The 22204-nt window shown below is 46.2% G+C and overlaps 1 protein-coding gene across 1 annotated transcript in view; it reads left to right on the forward strand.

The window, feature by feature from the left end:
- The window catches only part of plekha7b (pleckstrin homology domain containing, family A member 7b), a 96722-nt gene that overhangs the window by 62891 nt on the left and 11627 nt on the right, over window positions 1-22204 (forward strand). Inside the window, exons 11-24 of the mRNA XM_061700908.1 lie at window positions 1340-1878; window positions 3654-3737; window positions 5291-5458; window positions 6464-6517; window positions 9510-9578; window positions 10474-10554; window positions 12774-12923; window positions 13201-13302; window positions 13885-13996; window positions 14202-14416; window positions 16735-16920; window positions 17587-17707; window positions 17810-17901; window positions 18687-18908. Of these exons, the coding sequence (XP_061556892.1) occupies window positions 1340-1878; window positions 3654-3737; window positions 5291-5458; window positions 6464-6517; window positions 9510-9578; window positions 10474-10554; window positions 12774-12923; window positions 13201-13302; window positions 13885-13996; window positions 14202-14416; window positions 16735-16920; window positions 17587-17707; window positions 17810-17901; window positions 18687-18908 (2195 nt within the window). The remainder of the gene's footprint in view (window positions 1-1339; window positions 1879-3653; window positions 3738-5290; window positions 5459-6463; window positions 6518-9509; window positions 9579-10473; window positions 10555-12773; window positions 12924-13200; window positions 13303-13884; window positions 13997-14201; window positions 14417-16734; window positions 16921-17586; window positions 17708-17809; window positions 17902-18686; window positions 18909-22204) is intronic.

The following is a 22204-nucleotide window of genomic DNA, read 5'->3' on the forward strand; positions in this document are numbered from 1 at the left end:
TTGCCGCAATTCAGACAATTCAGCGCACTACTATAATGATAATAAGAACATAATAAGGATGATAATAATAATCTAATAATGACGATAATAATAATATATTCCACTACGTTACTAATAACTCGTACGCTAAATGTTCTCAAGCCACAATTTGATGTCCTTGATATCCAGCTTAATGTCCATGCACTAGTACGGTTTTTGTTCTCACCAGTAAGACAATTCAATGCAGTAGTGCACAGGTGTCAAACTGGTGGCCCGGGGGCCAGATCCGGCCCGCCACATCCTCTCATGTGGCCCGCGAAAGCAAATCAAAATTGCTAATTGTGTTCTGGTGTAATAATAGTAATAATAATTTTTTTGTTACCAATCCCCCTTCGAAACGATATGCAATAGTTGCAAAACATGTTCCTATCGGTTTCTGATTTCAAAACTGGTTATTAATCAATGCGTTGTGTATACTGTATGTAATTATATGAGGTCATCTTTCGTTTATATGGCTTGACAGTCGTAGCGGCCCTCCGGGGGAAGTCATAACTACGATGTGGCCCGTGACGAAGAGGAGTTTGACACCCCGCAAGTAGTGGAACCACTGGGGCACTTCTACCTTCCACTACTCTATGACATTTCTGTATACTACTAGCTACGGAGTCGGACAACGACGTGTTACTAGTGAAGCAAAACCGCACTAGTTGACACGCGCACTACTAGCGACACGATGAAATTGTACTCGTTAACATTAGCATTTGACTTGTAGTACTACTAGCACGCAGATCTCTACTACTAGTATGCCACAGTTGTCCTTCGACAGAGCAGAAATGCGATGCAGTAAAAATGTTCTACTAGTGAGGTGAATTGAGGACAAAGAGCGTCCTATTACACGGACCTTAAGCTGGATATCAAGGATATTGAATAAATGCTGAAACTGATTTCCCTAGACTTGGCATTAAACTATCCATCCATCCATTTTCTGAGCCGCTTCTCCTCACGCGGGTCGCGGGCGTGCCGGAGCCTATCCCGGCTGTCGTCGGGCAGGAGGCGGGGTACGCCCTCAACCGGTCGCCGGCCCATCGCAGGGCACATAGAAACAGACAACCATTCGCACTCACAGTCACGCCTACGGGCAATTTAGAGTCTCCAATTCATGCGTGTTTTTGGGATGTGGGAGGAAACCGGAGTGCCCGGAGAAAAGCCACGCAGGCACGGGGAGAACATGCAAACTCCACACAGGGGGGGACGGGGATTGAACGCCGCACCTCAGAACTGTGAGGCTGACGGTCTAACCAGTCGGCCACCGTGCCGCCGGCATTAAACTAATAGTTCTATTTTTGATTTTCTGTTTCAGCGCTCCCGGCTCCTGCCGAGTACAATCTCCCTCGGCGAACTCCGCCCTCACGGCCCAAATCGGGCTCAGCGGACGCGTCCTGCCAGTCGCTGCCAAAGTCCCCCCGGCTGCCGTCCGGCGGCGCGTCTCCGCCGTTCGACCTGCCCGGCGACTACAAGTACGCCCACGACCGACTGAGCCACTTCCGCATGTCCACGGACGAGCGCGTGGCCACCAAGGAGGGGATGGTGTGGCAGCTGTACGAGTGGCAGCAGAGGCAGCAGTTCCGACACGGCAGCCCCACCGCGCCCGCCTGCTCCGGCCCCGACTTCACCGACTCCTCGTCTTTCACGGTCACCGTGGAGATGCCGCGCTCCATCTCTGTGCCGCCGTCCCCCTGTGAGGTCCCGCCGTCCGTCTCCCCCTCGTTCAAGCCGCTGTCCCCCCGCAGGCCGCACACGCCTTCGGGCCGACGGACGGTCAGGCCGCTGGATGATTTGTCGAGCGCGGATAACACTGGCGCGACCTCCCCGGGCCGCATCTTCACGCGCCTCTCACAGGTTTGACACGTTTACTTTTGAGATTGGGAGGATTTTCTATTCAAACACGCGCGGTAAAGTTTTATGAAGACTTCTAAAGCCGTTTGAGCATTTATTCGATATCCTTGCAAGGGGGTCGAAGGGTCATTTTTGTCGCGGGCCACGTTGTAGGCAAGGGTTTCCTGAAAGGGGCCTTTATGATTGTCAAATCATATAAATGTCTAATCATCACATTACATATACGCAACAAAATGATCAATAGCTACTTGTCAAATCAGAAGTCAACGAAAATAGCTTAACTTGTTCATTTTATTTTAAAAAGGGGGTTGGTAATTGAAAGGAATGCTCCTAAAATTGCAATTTTGCTACAGATTTGAACAGGAAATCAAATGATGTGGCGGGCCAGATCTGTTCCCCAGGCCTTGCGTTCGACAAGAAATGTCATCTAGTAGTTGAAGGGAGTAGTAGTTGTTCCACTAGTATGCCAAAGTTGTCCCACGGTTGAGGATGAAGAGTGTGCTGGTACAAGGAACCACTTAAGCTGGATATCGAGGATATCGAAGTACAGCGGACCCCTGCATACTCACGGTTCGGCACTCGCGGATTCACCTGGCCGTGATATTTTTTGTTTTGTTCAGTTAATAAGAAAAGTCAAGTTTTTAATTAAAAAAAGAAATAAGAAAACGTCATTACAATTAAAATGGGTTAGGATTTAGGTCCGGCCTGGTCCCTGACCCCCGGCGAATGGTGGAGGTCCACCGTTCATTCGGTATCGAGGATATCAAAGCTGTTCTGAAAATCCAGACAAATGGCAAGGTTTTACACAATCCCCTCCGTCGGTGGTTTACGCCTGAGCCACGGCCGCACATTGCTGCAGTCACGACGAGACCAAACGAGGCGGCGCCGTCCGTCATCCAAACCCTGCTAAAACATCTCCAACCACATTTCCCAACACGCGCGCGCGCACACACACACAGGCTTCATATTTGACCCCTTAACACACACGCGCTCTGCCCCCTTAGCGTTTAAGACAATAATTATATTCATGCGCTTATAATGTGGATGAGCTGCAGTATATTTTCCAAACAAAGGTGACCACAGTGACCGTGCGAGGGAGCAAATGTTTGTGAGAACTACACGCTTCAGTTGAACTCAAAGTTTTGGTGCACCCGGCATCTTTAAGGTTGAGGAGGATCTGGTAATAGCGATGCGTACGGTCCCAGCGGAATAGCACGAAGAGAGATGTTTTATTAGCATCTAATCCAAAGTGCCCAGGGCTCGCGAGCACCCTATAAACATCTCCGCTCTATCTCAAACATCAGCAGCGCTCTCTTTCTTCTCATCTCGCATTTAAATAAAAAACCTATTATACAGCAAAAAATAGTTGCTCGGGAATCTCCGAGGGAACGGCTCACAGTGCTTCTCTTGCTGGTAGCAAACAAATGTTATTTTAAGAAAGCAGGTTTGCTTTAATTTATGTGGAGTTAATTAAATCTCTTGTTGTTTGTGTCCTTTTAAGGCTGGCTATATAGTGGGCCCGCCTGCTTTTCACTAATTCTGTGTGTTAAGCAAAAATGTCAAATCTTTCCAAGCCCTGTAGCGTCAGAAAAGTCAGGGGCACACCTTGTTTCCAATAGGAAAAAAAAAAGAAAGAAAAAAAAAAAGTGCTGTGTTGTCATATTTGTTTGCAAGCAATGTTTTGAACTTTAAGCCCGTCGGCGAATTAGACATTCTGTTTGATTTCTCACTATTTGTCCGCGATGGTTCGTACGCGGATGCGTTTGCTGCCTTCGCAGACCTCCCAGATCTCAAGACGGTCCATGCCGGCCATGGGCTACATCACACACACCGTCAGTGCACCCAGCCTGCATGGCAAAACGGTACAAACCTCTCCGATTTCACTTCATTCCTCCACTATAAGATATAAGACATTTTTGATTGGACACCTTGTCATGAAAGTCAATATCTCAATGTTTTATAACCCCAATTCCAATGAAGTTGGGACGTTGTGTGTGAATGGGAAAAGAATTCCACCGACAAAGCTTCAACAATGAGTGTCCTCAGTTTCCAAACGTTTGTTGAATGTTGTTTTAAGAAAGAAAAGGTGATGTAACACAGTGGCAAACATGAGCCTGTGCCAGCTTTTTTGGAACGTGTTGCAGCCATCAAATTCCAAGTTCATGATTATTTGCTAAAAACAATCAGTTTGAACATGAAATATCTTGTCTTCAATATAGGTTGAAGATGATTTGCAAATCATTGTATTCTGTATTTTATTTGTTGAACGCAACGTCCCGACTTCATTGGAATTGGGCTTGTATATTATCTTAGAATCGGCTATTGTATATTCGCATAACACGCATTTCTTTAATTGGTGAACCTCCGCTAAGCATATCAATAAGCATATCAAGTATTCAGTAATATTTGTTGCATTAATTTACCCCCCCCCCCCCCCCCTAAAATCTGAATTAAAATGTATCGATTCCTTTTATGCCTGATTCAATGATGTGTTCATCGTTTTGAACAGTTTTACATATCGTAATTGGCCAAGTCATTTTGGAACGTTTTTGGAGACAGGAAAAAAAAATCGAACACATTTGACAAACAAGACCTACCTCGATTTAACCTTAGCGGTACATATTGAGATTCTGAACGTATGTTATAAATGACTTTTAGGCAATTATGCTGTAGGCTGATGATACAATTAACCTGTTTCCCCACCCCCATGTTATTCAATACTTGGTTCATAAACGAAAATTACGTGGAATCTAAGTAATATTATAAATTAAATGAATTGTTTTATCGAAATCAAGTATTTTATTTGATGCATTCAGTTTTTTGTCCCCAACAACTGGTCAGTTAAAATATTGATATTTTTTATGCTATTATTTGATTCGTAATTGTAATATGTTTCATTTTAGTTTTAATTGATCTCGAAATAATGTGTTCATTTACGTCATTGTAATTCATGAATTAATTAATTCGAATGATATGAATTTGGAATAATGGCATATGAACGACTTTATTGTTAAGATCAGCTATTTTACATCCACGATGTTACAGATTTTCACTATTCGCGTCAGGGCTCGGTCCCTAACGCCGCACTTCTGTTTGCAATCAATTGAAATCCGATTTCCCGGAATAGGTTTTTTTCAACAGGTTCGGCTGCATTCTAAAGAGAAGCGCTTTAATCCGCACGGGTCATCAGTTCAGGGCGCCTCTTGGAATCGGACCATCCCCGACAGCGCATTAAATCTCCTTTATCGATGTCCGTCGATCAGCTTTGGCGTAGTTTACGTCCGTCAATCAAAGTTCCTTTGTCTTTTCCTTTGGGCCCTTTCGATGTTACCACTGTTCAAATAGGGTTTGCAAGAGTGTTTCGTCACCAGTAACCGCTGGCTCCCTCTGTGTTCTCAACCCGGTGTGGCGCCAGCCCGAGGAGCTGACTCTGCTCCTCGTTCAGCTGCGGAGGCACCAGGCCAAGATGGCTGGTGTGCAAAGCCCCGCCGCCGCCGCCGCCGCCGATATCGATATCGCCGGCGGCGCGTTCGCTCATCTGCGGCATCGACAGCACAACGGCCTGCTAGGCCCCAGCACGCAGGTCAGGGGTCTCGCACTTCCTAAAACCCCCCTCGACATCGCAGCCCCCCCGGTGGCGCGCCTTTATCCGCCACCCACCACCCGCCTTTCTCCCCGACCCAGCTGATCCTGAGCATTCCCTCCCTTGTCATCCATAGACAGTCTGGGACCTCATTGCACGACACGGCGTGCAGATTGTTCCACACACCAGTTGACTTGAAGCATGTTGCCTGTGGACTTGCATTTCTACTCATGAACACATAAAGTGCATTCATGCTTGGGTTTCTCATTTTGAAGCAGCCGTCATTCTGCCCCCGTCAGAAAGCGAAGCTGCAGTGATGCTCAGTTAAGACAAGTCCACCTTCTGTCTTAACGTGGCCAAGCGCACACACTGTGCTGCTCATACTTATATTTCACTTTTGGCTTGCCGCCGCCTCAAAAGGGACAACTAGAAGGGACCTTTTCACCGTGACATCGCACGCACTTCCGGATGGTAGTGAAAAAAAATTGGATCGAGGCAGAGCGATTGATAAAATGGGGTAAATGGCTTGAATTATGCTTCAAGCCTTCGTCCTTACCACTGTACTTTGAATAGGTGAAGTGTCAGTCCAAAAGCAGATGCTACGTGAGGTCACTTACCTCGGAAAGGAGACGGAGCGCTGACCAAAATTGACATTTCAACAGGCAAGTTGATTCAAAAATAGACGGAGTTGTCATGGCCATTGAGTGACTGGCTCGTTAATTGACATTTTTCTTCCTCGGATCCATGGCGCAGATTAGCCCTTGTGACGGTCAAAAGGATTGCGCTGCCTTTAGCCGTTTATGTTTTGCTGAATTATTCCAAAAAAACCTCTTTTGAGTTTGTGGATGTTCTCCCAGTTTTGTCGATCTTTTCTGCCGCCCGGAAGTACCCTGTCACCTATTACAAACGGAAAAGGTCCCAAGCTGTACTTTGCTGTCTGTATCTCGCCCGTGATCCTTTGCAGTTTCATTGCAAGTGACGTGTCTCTTCACTACTCATTTAAAGGCTGATGATACTTACATCCAACTGAAGAAGGACCTGGAGTATCTAGATCTGAAGGTGGGCCCCAGTAAATGAATCCCTTTTCTCGTCCTATTTGTGTTGCACCCTCCCAGCCCTCACTTCTTCAACATCTGCTTTTTAACGTCTCTTATCAAGCATGCGTGTAATACGTGCGTTAATATTTGTGTGTTGGTAGGTGATGAAAATACCGTACAGTGACTTATTTGGCTTCTTTATGTTCTGTTTTGCACTGTTGTCGGTTTAGGCTCGTGAAACAATGTCGTCACTGCCACGCGATCGTTTGCTGTTGACCTCCAGCAAGGCCGAAGACATTTAGTGTCGCCGCGTTCTGCTTCAGAACGCACCAAGGGGTTTCATAGCCACACCGAAAAGAAATAAATACAATGCTGCTCTACAAGGATAGTCAAATATTAGCAAGAGTCACATTTTTAGTAAGACTTTTGTATACGTTTGACAAACAATGAACTCATCGACTGTGTTATTTATTGAGTTTATTTTTTTTACAACATTCTTCTTGAAAATGTAATTTATTGTCATCACGTTACAGCTTTTTTTGTTGTAATTTGAGGACATTCTTCTTTTAAAACAAAAAGAAAAAAGGACTTTTTTCTCGTAATATTGCAACTGTATTCGAAACTGCTACTTTCGTAACAGGACTTTTTCGTGACAAATACTACTTTGACCACTTGATTCTCGTTAGTTTATTATCGTAGCATTGCAACTTTAGTTTCCTCCGTTTCTCTTAAATTTTCCTTCGAGTGTGTCTTGTAAAAATGGAATCGGTTGTTGATGCGTGCCGCGTGCATCTGTTTGGTTTTGTGAGAATCGGTCACGATATCGGAGCAGTTTCTCGAAAGGCGTTCGTACAAAGGAATGTAATGTGACGCATCTGCTGCAAATCAGGATGATGCACCTGGATACGTTGAGCCAATCGCGCCCCGCTACGAGAATTGACACGATGGGGAGGATGTGATTCACGAAGGCGAAAGGCTACTTCGGCTTTCCCGCGTGTCTCGAAGCATCGACGGCTGCTTTGAACGTCAGATTGTGCGTACGCTCGGCTTTTGAAGGAACTGGTGATGGGATTGCGGCATATCGATGCACATTTGTGGTGGTGAACAGAATGAAAAAAGATGGAACTTCCAATGCACTGTAATTGCTTGAGAATTTAGTAGGACATCCAGGCACTAATTCATTTCTTCCTTGAGACATTTACCATTTTGAATGGACAGCGAACAGTGTGAGCTTTCACACCATTTTGAAGGGGATTGAAATTTCATTTGACAAAAATCCTGCTAAATCCTCGTGAAAATGTGTAATTTACAGTCAGTGGCGGTTTCTGGCATGAGCGACGTGCATTTGTGGCATTTTCAATCTGAGAAGGTTTCCGATTGCATAAAAGCATGACATGTTAAACATTGGCGTTTATCTGGGGACTCACTCACTCAGGTCTCACTTTGTGTACGTGTTAAGACATAACGGGAATCTTAGGGTTGACGCAGAACCCCGGTCCAACGAATTATATTCAGAAAGGGTTTGTGGTGATTCATTATATTTACAATTGCTTTTTTGTCTCACAGTGAAAAGAAACAAGGTGGTCACTAAACACAACATGAACCTTACGTCACGGTTCAAACAAGAAAGTATGCGAAACTCACACAACTGCTAATGCTACTACTACTATTACTGGGAAACAACTACGTTAACAATAAACAGGTAAGGCGCGATGCGGAGTGCAGCTTCAACTCCTGGTACAGTCGCGCCTTGAGATACGAGTGGCCCGATTTAGGATTAGCTAAGAGACGTCATTCGGACGATTGTTTTGCTTTGGTTCGCAAGTGCGAACTGTAGGTATTGTTGGTGTGTTATATTGTAGGTGTTATGGAACCCTTTAATCAATGAATATTGGAACACAAATGGTGGCGCGACACGTGTGGAAAGATCATATAACAATGCTCACGGCCATATATTCTTTGTCCTCTACAAAAAATGACAAATCTTACAGCATCTTACTGAGTCACTCAGTCACGTAGACGATGGAAAAATTGTTCTTCGTTTGTGGCTTCCTGTCTGCATTATAGGGGCCAAGGCAGGCACACCAGAAGGAGTAGCACAATGAATTGAATTGCAACAACAAACTACGATGCAGACATGAATTCTTTACCTTCTATTTAATGATGTTATTATTCTATGTTTTTATAAAAGTACAATATTGTAGAGTGCCATTTGATCTTGAGTAAAAAAACACGACCGAAACTCACAAACAGATGAAGGAAATGTCCATTCATTTCAATGGGGAAAGACCATTTGAGATTCCAGCGTGCTTCGCGCCATTTGTAAATAGTTGTAGCTAGTCGCGTGTTTTATCGTTCGTTTTTTGGTTTGCTTTCTCATCGTGTAACAGCAGCTACAAGGATGTTCTGCTTGTGCGTCATTGAGTGTTCTGTTCAGTGACGTTCCGCAGTGCGACAAGCGAGTTGTAAGTTTACTTCGGATTGGCCGCGCGACCAGGGACAGCTTCTGCCTCAAGTCACGGTAGCAAGTTATCACTTATGCCATAAGGTATTAAGCGATGTCACGAAGGCAGGAGGGACCGATCGAGCCACCGCCGAGATCTTTTCATGCGACGGACATTTTCATATTGGATATCAATTGCCAATCCACTTGTCATTCCGAACGAGAGTTATCATACGGGAGTTGACGCAAGACCGCAACTGTGTACAGGATATATACAAGTTAGGTAGTATTTCATAGTTGCTTAAATGTTTACGCCTGGACTTTCCGCACTAACCTTTTTGTTTTTCCAGCTCATGCTCTTTCTGCTTCTGTGATTCCACTCCCTCCCCTCCTCCCATGATTTGATCTTTCTCTAAATCCATCTGACTTGGCTTGCCTTGCGGCCACACTGTTTGTTGTGTGTGAAATATCGATGTGTCAGCTGGGAGCGCTAAGGCGGGACAGCATCGAACTGTGCGGTCATAACGGTGTGAAATATTCTGTTTTTGTTTGCGGCTACGGGCCGTTTCAGGTTACCGGACGGGAAAGCCTCAGAAAGGAAACGCACGGGCCTGTGAAAATAGCGGAGAGCGATGCCGATGTAAGTGGATCGTGATGTTTACGCGCTTTGGCGCTTCTTCTGAGTCACTGACAGAAGTGCGACTTTGAGTGTGCCTCGTGTGTGTGTTAAGTTATGTTAAACAGAGGGAGCGGGGGCAAGGGAGCGTAAGTACACTGCAACACAGTGGGGACTCGCAGGCAGACTGCACAGTGAGGGCCTGAGAGGATCCACCGCAGCTTTTATTTTGCTCGCCGCAATTTAAAGGGAAAAATACATGCAATGGGACTTTTAGATGTCGAGATGTTTAATTTTTCAGTTTGATTTTGATTGAGATTTTTTTTTCCCACCGCCGCTTCACACGCTCTTTTGTTTTGCGCCGAATGGAGGTAAATAGGATGGATGTCCTGGCTTTTCATCATTAGCATTGTTCCACTTTAACAATTTATACGAAATTTGTCTGAACAATGAATATTTCATGCAATTAAAAACAACAATATACGGCCCCAGCAAAATAAAAACAGCTTAATAATTAATTGAACAGAATGATAAGTAGATGTGAGGAAAAATACACAGTGTGAGAACGACTGTGAACTTGGCAGCGTTATGTTGTTTTCATAAACACGTAACCCATTTCTGGGAAAACACATCTGTCACTCCCAATAAACACACTTTGGACCTAAAGTGAATTGGAAATGTGGCTTTTTGATTACAATTGCTCATAATGGCTGTTATTATTATTACGTCGGGAGATTTTTTATTTGTATTCTTTTTTTCTTATTCTTTTGTTTTAACTCACTGCAGGGAGGATCAGTGCAATTTAAATCTCGCGCAAGACAAACATGATATGAGGAACAATGATATCAATTTGTGTTTTTCCCACTTTCTATTCATTCTAATTATTATTGTGATCATTATTTACTCTTTGTCTCTCCAGGTAAAATTAAGCCGACTGTGTGAACAGGACAAGATTCTACAGGAGCTAGAAGCCAGGATACGCACACTGAAGGAAGATAAGGTTTTGTTCTATACATTTTTTGAATTGCAATTGATGGCAATAAAATCGAATGTACAACTATGTTATACACACAATTTGAAATGACCACACTACAGTTTGTTTAGCGCCATTTTAGATACTGGATCACACAAGATACGGTACCCCCTTTGCAACAGTTACAAAAAAAGAAGTCATGTCCATCCATCCATCCATCCATCCATCCATTTTCTAGCGCTTAACCGAGGTCGGGTCGCGGGGGCAGTAGCTTGAGCGGGGACGCCCAGACGTCGCTCTCCCCGGCCACTTCATCCATCTCTTCCGGGGGGATCCCGAGGCGTTCCCGGGCCGGCCGAAGGACGTAGTCTCTCCGGCGTGTCTCGGGTCGTCCCCGGGGTCTCCTCCCGGCGGGACGTGCCCGGGACACCTCACGGGGGAGGCGTCAGGGAGGCATCCGAATCAGATGCCCCGGCCACCTCGTCCGGCTCCTCTCGACGCGGAGGAGGAGCGGCTCTACTCTGAGATCCGCCCGGATGACCGAGCTTCTCACCCTATCTCTAAGGGAGAGGCCGGACACCCTGCGGAGGAAACTCATTTTGACCCACAGCTCGTGACCATAGGTGAGGGTAGGAACGTGGATCGACCGGTAAATCGAGAGCTTCGCCTTTCGGCTTAGTCCTTCTTCACCACGACGGACCGATACAAAGTCCGTATCACTGCAGACGCCGCACCGATCTGCCTGTCGATCTCCCGTTCCGTTCTTCCCTCACTCGTGAACAAGACCCCAAGATACTTGAACTCCTTGGAGATCATGGCTTGATGAAGCCAACAGAACCACATCATCTGCCAAGAGCAGAGATGCAATGCTGAGGCCACCAAACCGGACCCCCTCTACGCCTCGGCTGCGCCTAGAAATTCTGTCCATAAAGGTTAGGAACGGAATCCGTGACAAAGGGGCAGCCTTGGCGGAGTCCAACCCTCACCGGAATGCGGACCAAACTCTGACACCGGTCGTACAGGGACCGAACAGCCCGTATCAGGGGGTTCGGTACCCCGTACTCCCGAAGCGCCCCCCACAGGACCCCCGAGGGACACGGTCGAGCGCCTTCTCCAAATCCACAAAACACATGGAGACTGGTTGGGCGAACTCCCACGCACCCTCGAGGGCCCTGCCAAGAGTGTAGAGCTGGTCCACTGTTCCACGGAAAACCACACGGCTCCTCCTGAATCTGAGATTCAACTTCCCGACGGACCCTCCTCTCCAGCACCCCTGAATAGACCTTACCAGGGAGGCTGAGGAGTGTGATGGTTGGAACACACCCTCCGGTTCCCCTTCTTAAAAAGGGGGACCGCCACCCCAGCCTGCCAATCCAGAGGCACTGTCCCCGATGTCCACGCGATGTTGCAGAGGCGTGTCACCCAGGGACAGCCCCACAACATCCGGAGCCTTTGGGTACTCCGGAACTCGGTGACCTCAACCCCAGAGATAGGAGAGCCCGCCTCAGAGAACCCAGACTCTGCTTCCTCACAGGAAGGCGTGTCGGTGGAATTGAGGCGGTCTTCGAAGTATTCGCCCCACCGATTCACAACGCACCGAGTCGTGGTCATCAGCGCCCCATCCCCGCTATACGCAGTGTTGATGGTGCACTGCATCCCCCTCCTGAGACGCCGGATGGTGAACCCCAACGTACAGGCGCCGAGCCGGGGGGCAATAAGTATACCCGCACCTGCTCGACGCCTCTCACCGTGGGCAACTCCAGAGTGGAAGAGAGTCCAACCCCTCTCGAGAGGACTGATACCAGAGCCCGAGCTGTGCGTGGAGGCGAGTCCGACTATATCTAGTCGGAACCTCTCGACCTCGCACACCAGCTCCTTCCCTGCCAGAGAGGTGACGTTCCACGTCCCGAGAGCCAGCTTCTGTAGCCGGAGATCGAATCGGCCACCGGGCGCGCGCCTTTGAGCCCCGCCTCCAGTGGAGGGCCCCGATGACCCGCGTCCGGGCAAAGGAAAACGTCTTCCTGAATTGTTTGTCATCATAGAGGTTTTTGGAGCCGTGCTTTGTCTGGTCCCTCACCTCGGACCTGTTTGTCATGGGTGACCCTGCCAGGGGCGTAAAGCCCCAGACAACTTAGCTCCTAGGATCATTGGGACACACAAACCCGTCCACCACGATGAGGTGACGGCTTCCAGGAGGGGAAGAAGTAAAGTGCTTCTGTAATTGAACGTGTGCATTGTCCATCCAGGACAAGCTGGAGTCGGTGTTGGATGTGTCCCACCAGCAGATGGAGCAGTACAGAGATCAGCCAGCCCACGTGGAGAAAATTGCCTACCAGCAAAAACTACTGCAAGAGGATGTGGTGCACATCAGGGCGGAAATATCCAAAGTGTCCACAGTAGGTCACACAGGTCCAATTGAATTCGAATGCGATTTTTCAACATGAATGAATGAACCCCGGCCGGCCGAGGCCTGGTTCGGATCAGCACCACGTTGTCCTCGATAGCCCTTGCGCACTGTATGTTGAAATTTACATTTGTATTGTTCTCTCATAACTTAAGTTCAATGTCAGAAAATGCCCTGGCGTTAAAAAAAAGAAGACGTTTCGACTTAATGCCACTCTGAAAAGGACCTGTGTCGTTTCGTTTCGTGTCGCGTCGTGTCGTTTTGCGCAGGAGATGGAGAATGCGTGGAAAGAGTACATCGGGCTGGAGAAAGATGTCGACTGGCTCAAAGCTGCCCTGCAAGGGCATATGACCCGCACTGACCTTTCTCAGGTACGTCGGCAAGTTTATTTGCGTAGCCCTTCATTTTGGTGGCTTTCCAAATTAGGGAGAATATTGTCGCTGTCGGGCGGAAACCTTGAATGTGCAAATACGGTCGAGTTCATATTTCTTTCAATAATCGATCATTTTGATAGTCACGTGGTCTGTCATTTTTACTCTTTATTCATCAATTTCAAGTGTTGAATGGCTTGAGAGAGCCAATCTATGAACTGTCTTGAACACTCAACTGTCTGAGAAGTGCTGTAAGTTCCCTCACTTTATGGGAGCTGTGCGGCATTATTTTGTCAAAATCGTAAGTCTGGATTTTTTTTTTTTTTTAGGCAATAACATGTGGAAATAGTAGCGTTAGATGCATTTGAGTAAGTCCGTTTTGTTGAAAATGGATCGCTGTAATGCTTTGGTACACAAGGAGCCGGTAAGCCGTGCGGATTTTCCACCCGTTTAAAGTACTCGTGAATCGAAGATGCTTGAAAAAAGACTTTTGACCCACATAAATCATTCATGGCATTTGGCAGCAAGGCAGATGTACATGTGTTTGTTTGTTTGTTTGTTTGTTTGTTTGTGTATGAGCAGCAAGAGAAAGTCCAGATGAGGAAAGAGCTTTGGAGGATGGAAGACGTGATCGCAGGCCTCAGCAGCAGTAAAGGCAACTACAAAGTCACTATCTCCTCTGTGACCAACCCGGGTGAGAAGTGCTGACACACAAATCTCACCGATTTAGGGATATTCTTCTTTTGGGAAGCCCAATATCCCGAGCTGTTTGTGAGTAATGTATATGCTGTGTCCCCAGAAAGCCTCTAATGTTGTCATCACTGTAAATGCCTTGAATGTGCCCCGTGGAAAAGATACGCTCGGACGCGTGTGCTCATTCCACATCCGATCCTCCCCAGAGAGGAAACTTGTGCCTTCCGTGTCGGCGTCGTCTGTGCCCTCGACGTCTGGGAGCCCGTCCGCTATGTTGATGAGATTGTCCCAGGAGCGGCGGCAGCGGCGCGGCACCCGCCTCGGCCCCAGCAGCCGCAATGCCCCGACCCTCACGCTATCCTCCAGTCACGCTCAACAGCCCTCACTCCACTCCACAGCCACCGCTACTGGGCATCCTTGGGTGAGTCACGCGCGAATGTACAGGATAGAAAGCCGTTTGATGTTTTTGCACCACCGGTGTGACTTTTGGCATTTCTCTGGAGCAAAAGGGCCGACGCATGTCCATCAAGTCCAATAATGACTCCGCCGTCTTGCCCGATTTCAGATTCACCGTTCTTAACTTATGAGCTATATCATCCATCCATTTCCAACACCGCTTATTTATCCTGGTTAGGGTCACGGTGCTCTGCAGCCTGGCCCAGCTGACTTCGGGCGAAAGGCCGACTCCACCCCGAACCGGTCGCCGGTCAGTCGCGGGGCACTTATAGACACGGGCAACCATTCGCACTGTCACTGAGCGGGAACTGAACCCACGCTGCCCGCGCCAAAGTCAGGCGAGTGACCGTGAGCTAACATAACAATTCCAACAAATATGACTAAGCTATAGCAAAAGTTGAAAAAGCGTCTTGAGAATGCACCGAGCACCTGGAGGGGACTGAAAATGTCTGCTTCTGCCCAAAACCAGATGCTCTGACCCCCACTTTCTTGTCCAACTTGATACCATCTTCCCCCCACAATGGAATCATTCATGAATGAAACCCATGACCGCCCATAAACTCATATCAATCGATCCATCGATCAACCTTGTAACTAAATACAGTACGTGTGTCACATTTACCATCCAGTGGGAACAAAAGGAAAATCACTCCTACGCTTTACTAGTATGCAATCGAACCTTTCTGCTCACCTCCTGTGCTGCGCTAGTAACGCTACTAGACCCAACTAGTAGGCATGTCTCCAAAAATACTGCCTTGACACCAATGACCAGAGGTGGGTAGAGTGGCTAAACATTGTACTCAAGTAAGAGTACTGTCACTTTAGAATAATATGACTCAAGTAAAAGTACAAAGTAGTCCTCCAAATATTGACTTAGGTCAGAAAGAAAAACTGCAATAACGTCAAATAAAATAAAACTTAATAATATATGCAAAGCTGCCAAATGTTATGGAACGTCCCTATTTTGTAATGGAAATCACCGAATGTTGACTCGTTACGAACGGAGCACCGATTGTTCCAGATATTGGGGGGGGGGAATTTCCAGCATCTGACATTACTGCCGCGTCCACATTGAACCGCAAATGAATTTGTACGTCACTTCAGAACACAGGCAGGTTAAAGGCATATTATTATTATCAATAAATATTTGTTATATAAGATAAGATAGCCTTTATTAGTCCCACAACGGGGACATTTGCATCGTTTCAGCAGCAATTGCGGATAAAGGAAATATAAACGTAATATACTTTGATTCAGGGTGCAACTGTGTCCACCATTACAAGGTTGATGTCGTAAAAACATTAAAACGACAAATATTGAAGCCATCATTTATGAACGATGATGATTATGACTTTCGCATGGAAATTTAGAAAATATGGACATTCAGATGAATTTGGGCAAATTGTTCTGGAAGTTAATTTTTATAGTTTGGCAGCTCTGTACATGGGAGCCCACACACACACACACACACACACACTCCTGCCATTACTTCGCTTTCTAAGTGCCCAAAACCAAACAACAAAGAGAGATTACAGCATGGCGCGTATCCCAAAAGATTGTTTTACAGTTACTTATGACCATAAAATAGGGCTAATGTTGCCATATGCCCTTCCTAAACAACAATAGAAACATCTGCAACGTACCGCAAGGTGTTTGCTCAAGTGAAGAGTGGGCGGAAATATCCACGTTCGGGCAGGAGCAAGACGACGTCATCATAATCATCATGTGCATCTCAAAGTTGTTGTTTTGTATGGCGTCTGTAAAGTAAACACTCACGCAGCTGTATTTCTCCCCCGAAACGAGTCGCTTTGATCGACCCGTGAAGGCTCGGATTGGCGCAACGGCGCCCTGCGCGGGAGTCGAAGGTGAAGTCCAAAAATAGATCGCGCACGCAATAATGGATCGATGAAAGTGGCGAGCGACATGTCGATCAATGCGACGGAGTAAAAATATCGATTCCTCTTTACGTAAATACTCAAGTAAAAGTAAAAAAGTAGGGAGCGTTTAAACGACTCTCGCAAGTCCAAAACGTGACTTGAGTAAATGCAATAAATGTAGCGCGTGACTATCCACCTCTTCCTGTGACGACTTGTTTTTATTAGCCATGGCTTTGATGCGTCGATCTTGTGGCATCTAAGCGCTTTGGAGAAAGAGCCCAAGAACCACGCGGCGTTTGTTTTAGCCAACAGCTTCCAAGGTGAATTTGGGAATGGAGAAGCACGAATGGCGGCGTTTGGCTATGGAGGAAATATGGCTTCCAGTAATAATTTGGTGTGTGTGCAGGCTGAGGAAGATGTGCCTCCCAGACCGCCGCTACCTCAAGTCTACAGCCTTGACGAGCACCCCCCCGCCGTGCCCCCCCTGCCCAGGGAGACCGCAGTCATCAGACACACCTCGGTGCGCGGCCTCAAGCGCCAGTCTGACGAACGCAAGCGGGACAGAGAGACAGGCCAAAATGGGGATGTTAAGGTAGCGCACATGGTGGCGGATTCGGTGGACGTACAGTGTTTCCCCGCTATATCGCAGATTTCCAAGCAACCGCTGTTCTGGGTTTTTAGAGTGTACAGGCAAGTCGGATTGAGTTTCACGAATCACGTCGACACAGTGCTTAGAATTGTCTATGGCGTTACTCATTGTCAATGAGCATTAAGCTAGCAGACTTGCTCTTAGATGAATTCATATGGATTGGTTGAACATTTTGGTGTTGACATATTCGATGTCGAATTCTCCTTTGTCGTGTTGCCGCTCCGGGTGTGTTCGAGCAGCGGTCGTTCCAAGGGTTATGCATCCACTTAGTTTCTCATGATACATGTTAGCATTGAGCTAGCAGACTTTCCTTAGATTTCATGATTTAGTATGGGTGAACGTTTGTTTAATGTTGAAATATACAACGTTGACATCTCTCGTTCTTTTTTTTTTTTAAGTTTGTGTTTAAATCCTGTGAGGGAGTAAGAATGTCTCTCCACTATATCTCAGATTTACATTTTTGGATCTGGAACACATGCCTCATGATAAGCGGGGGTCCACTGTACTACTAAGAACGTGCTTAGTCTCGGTACGAAGGGGCCAGTACGAAAGCTTCCTTTTCCAGTGGAAAAGCGCCTGCTTCATGTAACCGCTGTGCGGCTGTGACAGGTGGAGCTCAGGCCTTTCCTGAGCGATCCCGAGCTCGTCGGCGCGGGAGACGGCGCCAGCGTCGCCGGCGGCGTGACGTCACCAGGTCACGGCGGAGGTTGTCAGACATTACCCGGCAGAGGTTAGGGCCACGTTGACGCGTGAACAACTGGAGCGCAGCGCTACACGCGTCTACCGATACCCGAGCTGCGAATGATGTTTGAGAGTGTTTTCATCCTCTCAGGAGTCGCCGGCTCCTCCCTCAGACGGAATCACTCGTCGAGCATCTCGTCTTACGTGACCCTACGGAGAGCAACGTCAGCTCCCGGTGCGAAGGTGAGGCTCCTCAAACGAAATAACGATGCTCGCGTTGGCTGAGTCTTAATGGGTTCATCCTTTCATAATTGATGAGTGAATGCAAACACCAAGATAACAAATGTTCAACCATTTAGTGTGGATAACACTTTAAATTGCTCTATTTGTAGCTATTGGAATTGCACTGATTGCTAATACTGCTACTACTACTGTAGATCAAATCAATTTTCCCCATTGAAATGAATTGATATGTCAATAATCCGTTCCAGTCCCCCCCCCCCCCAGAAAATGAAGAACAATAGCCCTTTATTGTAAAATATGAATGGAACAAAATCAAATAGAATGTAAATAAATAAACTGGATTTATATATATATATATATAATATATAATTATATAATTTTTGTATTTATATAATTAAACTGAAAGTGTTGGTGGGTGCCTTTAAGGGGCGTGGCCTGGCGCTCTGACTCTAGCTTAGGTTGACTCTTTATCATGGGTTGAGTTTAGGTGTCTTTGTGCGTCTGGTTGTTCGTCCCGTTCAATAAACGACTTAGTGCGTCTGTGGCTTGGTGCGATGGTTTTTTTATGATATTTTTTGAAAATTCACTCGAGCGGGAGCATATTTGAAACTAGCTAGCGACACAAAGCAGAAAACAAAAATCAACAATCTGACGCGTGATAGGTCGTTAGGGCACTTACATTTCAAATAGTCATTGGAACGAAGAGCACTGTCTTCAAGTGTTCACTTCGTCTCACTTCCCTGTCCTGTGCACATGTTGCTTTGGTTTCCCCTGCGGTCTCCCAGGAGCGATCCAAAAGTGCCTCGGAACGTCTGTACTCCGCGGAGGCGGCGCCTCAACGCGGGAGGATGAGCGCCGACGAGCAGCTGGAGAGGATGAAGAGGCACCAGAAGGCCCTGGTGCGACAGCGCAAGCGCACTTTGAGCCACGGCGACCGCCACGCCTCCACGTCGTCGCGCTCCTCCTCATCGGCCTCCTCGCGCCCTCTCTCGGCCGACTTTGGTTCTGTATGTTTCTAAGCGAGAACATCACCACACGTCACACTCTCACGCACGGCGGTGGGCGAACAGAGAGCGGCCATTGAACAATCCCCTGACATGTTCCAAATTAGCGCTGCATGCTAAGCTACGTTTTCTTTCTTTTATGCATGTTGTGTGCAAAATTACACACACACGTACGTTCATTTCTGCTTCATTTACTTTAAGTACAAAAGGTGTCATGACATTTCATGCTAAAGATAAAGAATGTTTGATTTCTCTAGATGTTTTTACATTGCTACTGCCAATGTTGTTATATAACTGGAATCATCCGCACATTACGCTAGCACATTTTTCTCAAAACATGCCTGTTGACTTTCTAACTTTGTCCTCTTGTCGTTTGTCCCTTCATCTAACAAATCTCCATCTCCACTTTTTCACATAGCTGCCATAGAAAGCTGCAGTGTAGTGCAAAAATAGAAGACAATTTGAGCACTCATCCAGCGGTACTCGTGGTAAAATACGCCAGGCCAAAGTTTTAGCGAGGTCGAAGAAGTGCATTTATTAAAAAAAAAAAACAAACTAAAGTCAACTGAGCCATCTTCTTAACCTTTACTTAACCAGGAAATATCCCATTGAGATTAAAAATGTATTTTTTTCAACAGAGTACTGGCCAAGCAGCAGCAAACACAAGACATAAATAACAAAACAACAATATTTACACAGATACAACACACATATTATGAAAACAACAACATATTATGACAACAAGAAATAGTCTCCAAAACTCTCAATTTGGATTTAAAAGTGCTCAAAGAAATTAAAGTGGTTAGCGTCCAGTCTTTCTGCAGTATATTATAATATATTTAGGGAGAAAAGTAAACAAAGGCCCTTTTACCTAATTTTGTACGAGCATGAGGGACAGAAAGCAACAAGTAAAGAAGAGAATAAAATCCTCATTCTTCAGAGCAATCGAGTATTGCCGCAAAGAGCAAAGATCCACGAGTACTTAACGCTCTCCGTTTGTAATTGCCTACAGATTCCACAAAATGGTGACAAATCACTACTTTTCTCCTCACGAAGCTACTGTATTTTCGCGACCATAAGGCGCACCGCATTAAAAGGCGCAGTCTCACTTACGCGGTCCGTTTCTGTATTTAAGACACACATAAGCACCGCATTATTGGCCAAACCGATGTTGATGTGACACACAATGCACATACCGCCGCTATATACCTACCGGGGGCGTGCCTTTAGCGTCCTCTTTCACGCGCACCCTTCCCCCTTTAACGTCCGCACGCTGTCCTCAGCCACGTCCGCCTTTGCGCTATATATAAGCAGCGTGTCGGCAGGAAAGGCTGCCAGTCGGTCAAGCGGAGCGCTCATCGAAGTCACACAACAACATTTACAGATTTTGGAACTTTTGGAGAACATTTAAGACTTTTAAGGGCGCCTTACGGTCGTGGAAATATGGTACTCGACTCACTTCGAATTGTCTCGTTGGCACCCAGATGCCACCGGATGGCGCCAAAGCAACGCTGTTACTGAAAAATACTGGCAAATGCCGAATCACGATTATGCCGGCGTTCACTCGACTCTACCTTTTTCTTTATCTCCTCCATGTATAAATGTCACCTGCCTCGGAATAACCCGTCCAGTTTTCTGCTTCTAACCACCAACGTTGCCTTCTAAAAGCCATTTCCCCTCATCACAGCCACTTTCTACTTCATTCGGTTGCTTTCGCCCTGACTTGAACAGGAAGAAGCCTCATTACGATATATATATGATGATATATATCTATATTTCAGGCAGTGAAACCTCTAAGGTTGAACACGATGCAGGGGGTCCTCGGTCTCCAACACACGATGAAGGGCGCGCAATGAACACGTTTGGGCAGTGGCCCAAGATTATGCCATCACGCAGCACTAGAAGACACACTGAGTTACCGTACTTACGGTTTTTCATTGTGTTGTTTTACATTAATGGACAAGGGAGGCCTTTTCATGCAAATATGTAATGTAATTATGACTTTACCAGTACCTTAACGACTTCAGTACAAATTTGGTTTTATCGCTGCTGTAGGAATGGAATTCTGTCGCATTTTGACTCCATTTTACCCAAAGCAAATCATCGAAATTGAAATACAATTACAACCAAAAAAGGTTTCTATCAAGCCATAGTTGCCTATAGATGCCACAAGATGTCAGCAAAGGACTACTTTTGTCCGAATGAAGCTCCTCAACATGCGCGTGTGCGTGCGTGTGGGCGAGAGAGAAAGACACTCCGAGCTAAGCAGATTTTCATTTACTTGTCATGTAACATCATCATAACTTGATGATTTTTTTAGCACGACAAAGCTCATCGTCGTGAAAGACGAACCATTTCAGTTTTGCAGCACTCCGTATGATAGCCGCACGCACTGGCTACAACGTCGTGAGATCTAATACAAGAGCTGTATCAAAAATGCATGCTTTTATCAAAAGAATTCTGCTCTTGTATTGGATCTTGTTAGTGTGTTAGTGTCTGGTGAGTGACGTTGTCTAGCGAACATGGAAATAAATAACGGGTAGTGTTTTCTCAGTGTTTTCTTTTAAATTGTTGAGTGTTTGGAAATGAATAAACATATATGAACTCATACTGTCATGTTTTCTTACTTTCTTTGAGCTATGTTTGTTGAAAGTGTCCTCAGTCTGTCTAGTTGATTAGCAGCATACTGTTTGTGCACACTTTGTACGTTAGTTAGCATGCATGTTACAGAATGTTTTCTCCCTCTGTTTCGCCCTGAAATGCACACACACACTCAAAAACACGCACATCGCAACCTTCCCTTTTTCCCAGTGGTGTCAAGACACAACTGATGACTCATTTCCAGGCAAGAAAACCAAGCATTGCCCTCTACGAAAAGCCGCATTTATGCCATGGCCTTGATATCGCTTCAGGTCCGTGTTCCAGCAGGCTCTTTGTACTCACTAGTAAGACAATTCAGCACACTAGTAGGACAACGACATGGCACTCGTGTGGCAAAACTGCATCTGTCCACAACTAGAAGTATCCAATTCTCTTAACGGCTTTCCGTAAAGGCAACTGGGCGTTGATCGGATATCCTTGATATCCATCTTATGGTCCGTGTAGCAGGAGGACAACTTTACCAGTAACACAATTCAGTGTACTTGTAGAATGACTCTGTTTTACTAGTAATTTACGTACTCGCAACTGCATGACATTTCTGCACTCTATTCGTACCGACTAGTGTTACCGCGGTAGTTTACGAGTCAAATTGAATGGTGTACTAGTAGGCCAAAAGTGGCAGTAGTAATGGAGAGGAA

Source organism: Phycodurus eques, chromosome 2 (genome assembly GCF_024500275.1).
Source record: "Phycodurus eques isolate BA_2022a chromosome 2, UOR_Pequ_1.1, whole genome shotgun sequence".
NCBI lineage: Eukaryota > Metazoa > Chordata > Actinopteri > Syngnathiformes > Syngnathidae > Phycodurus > Phycodurus eques.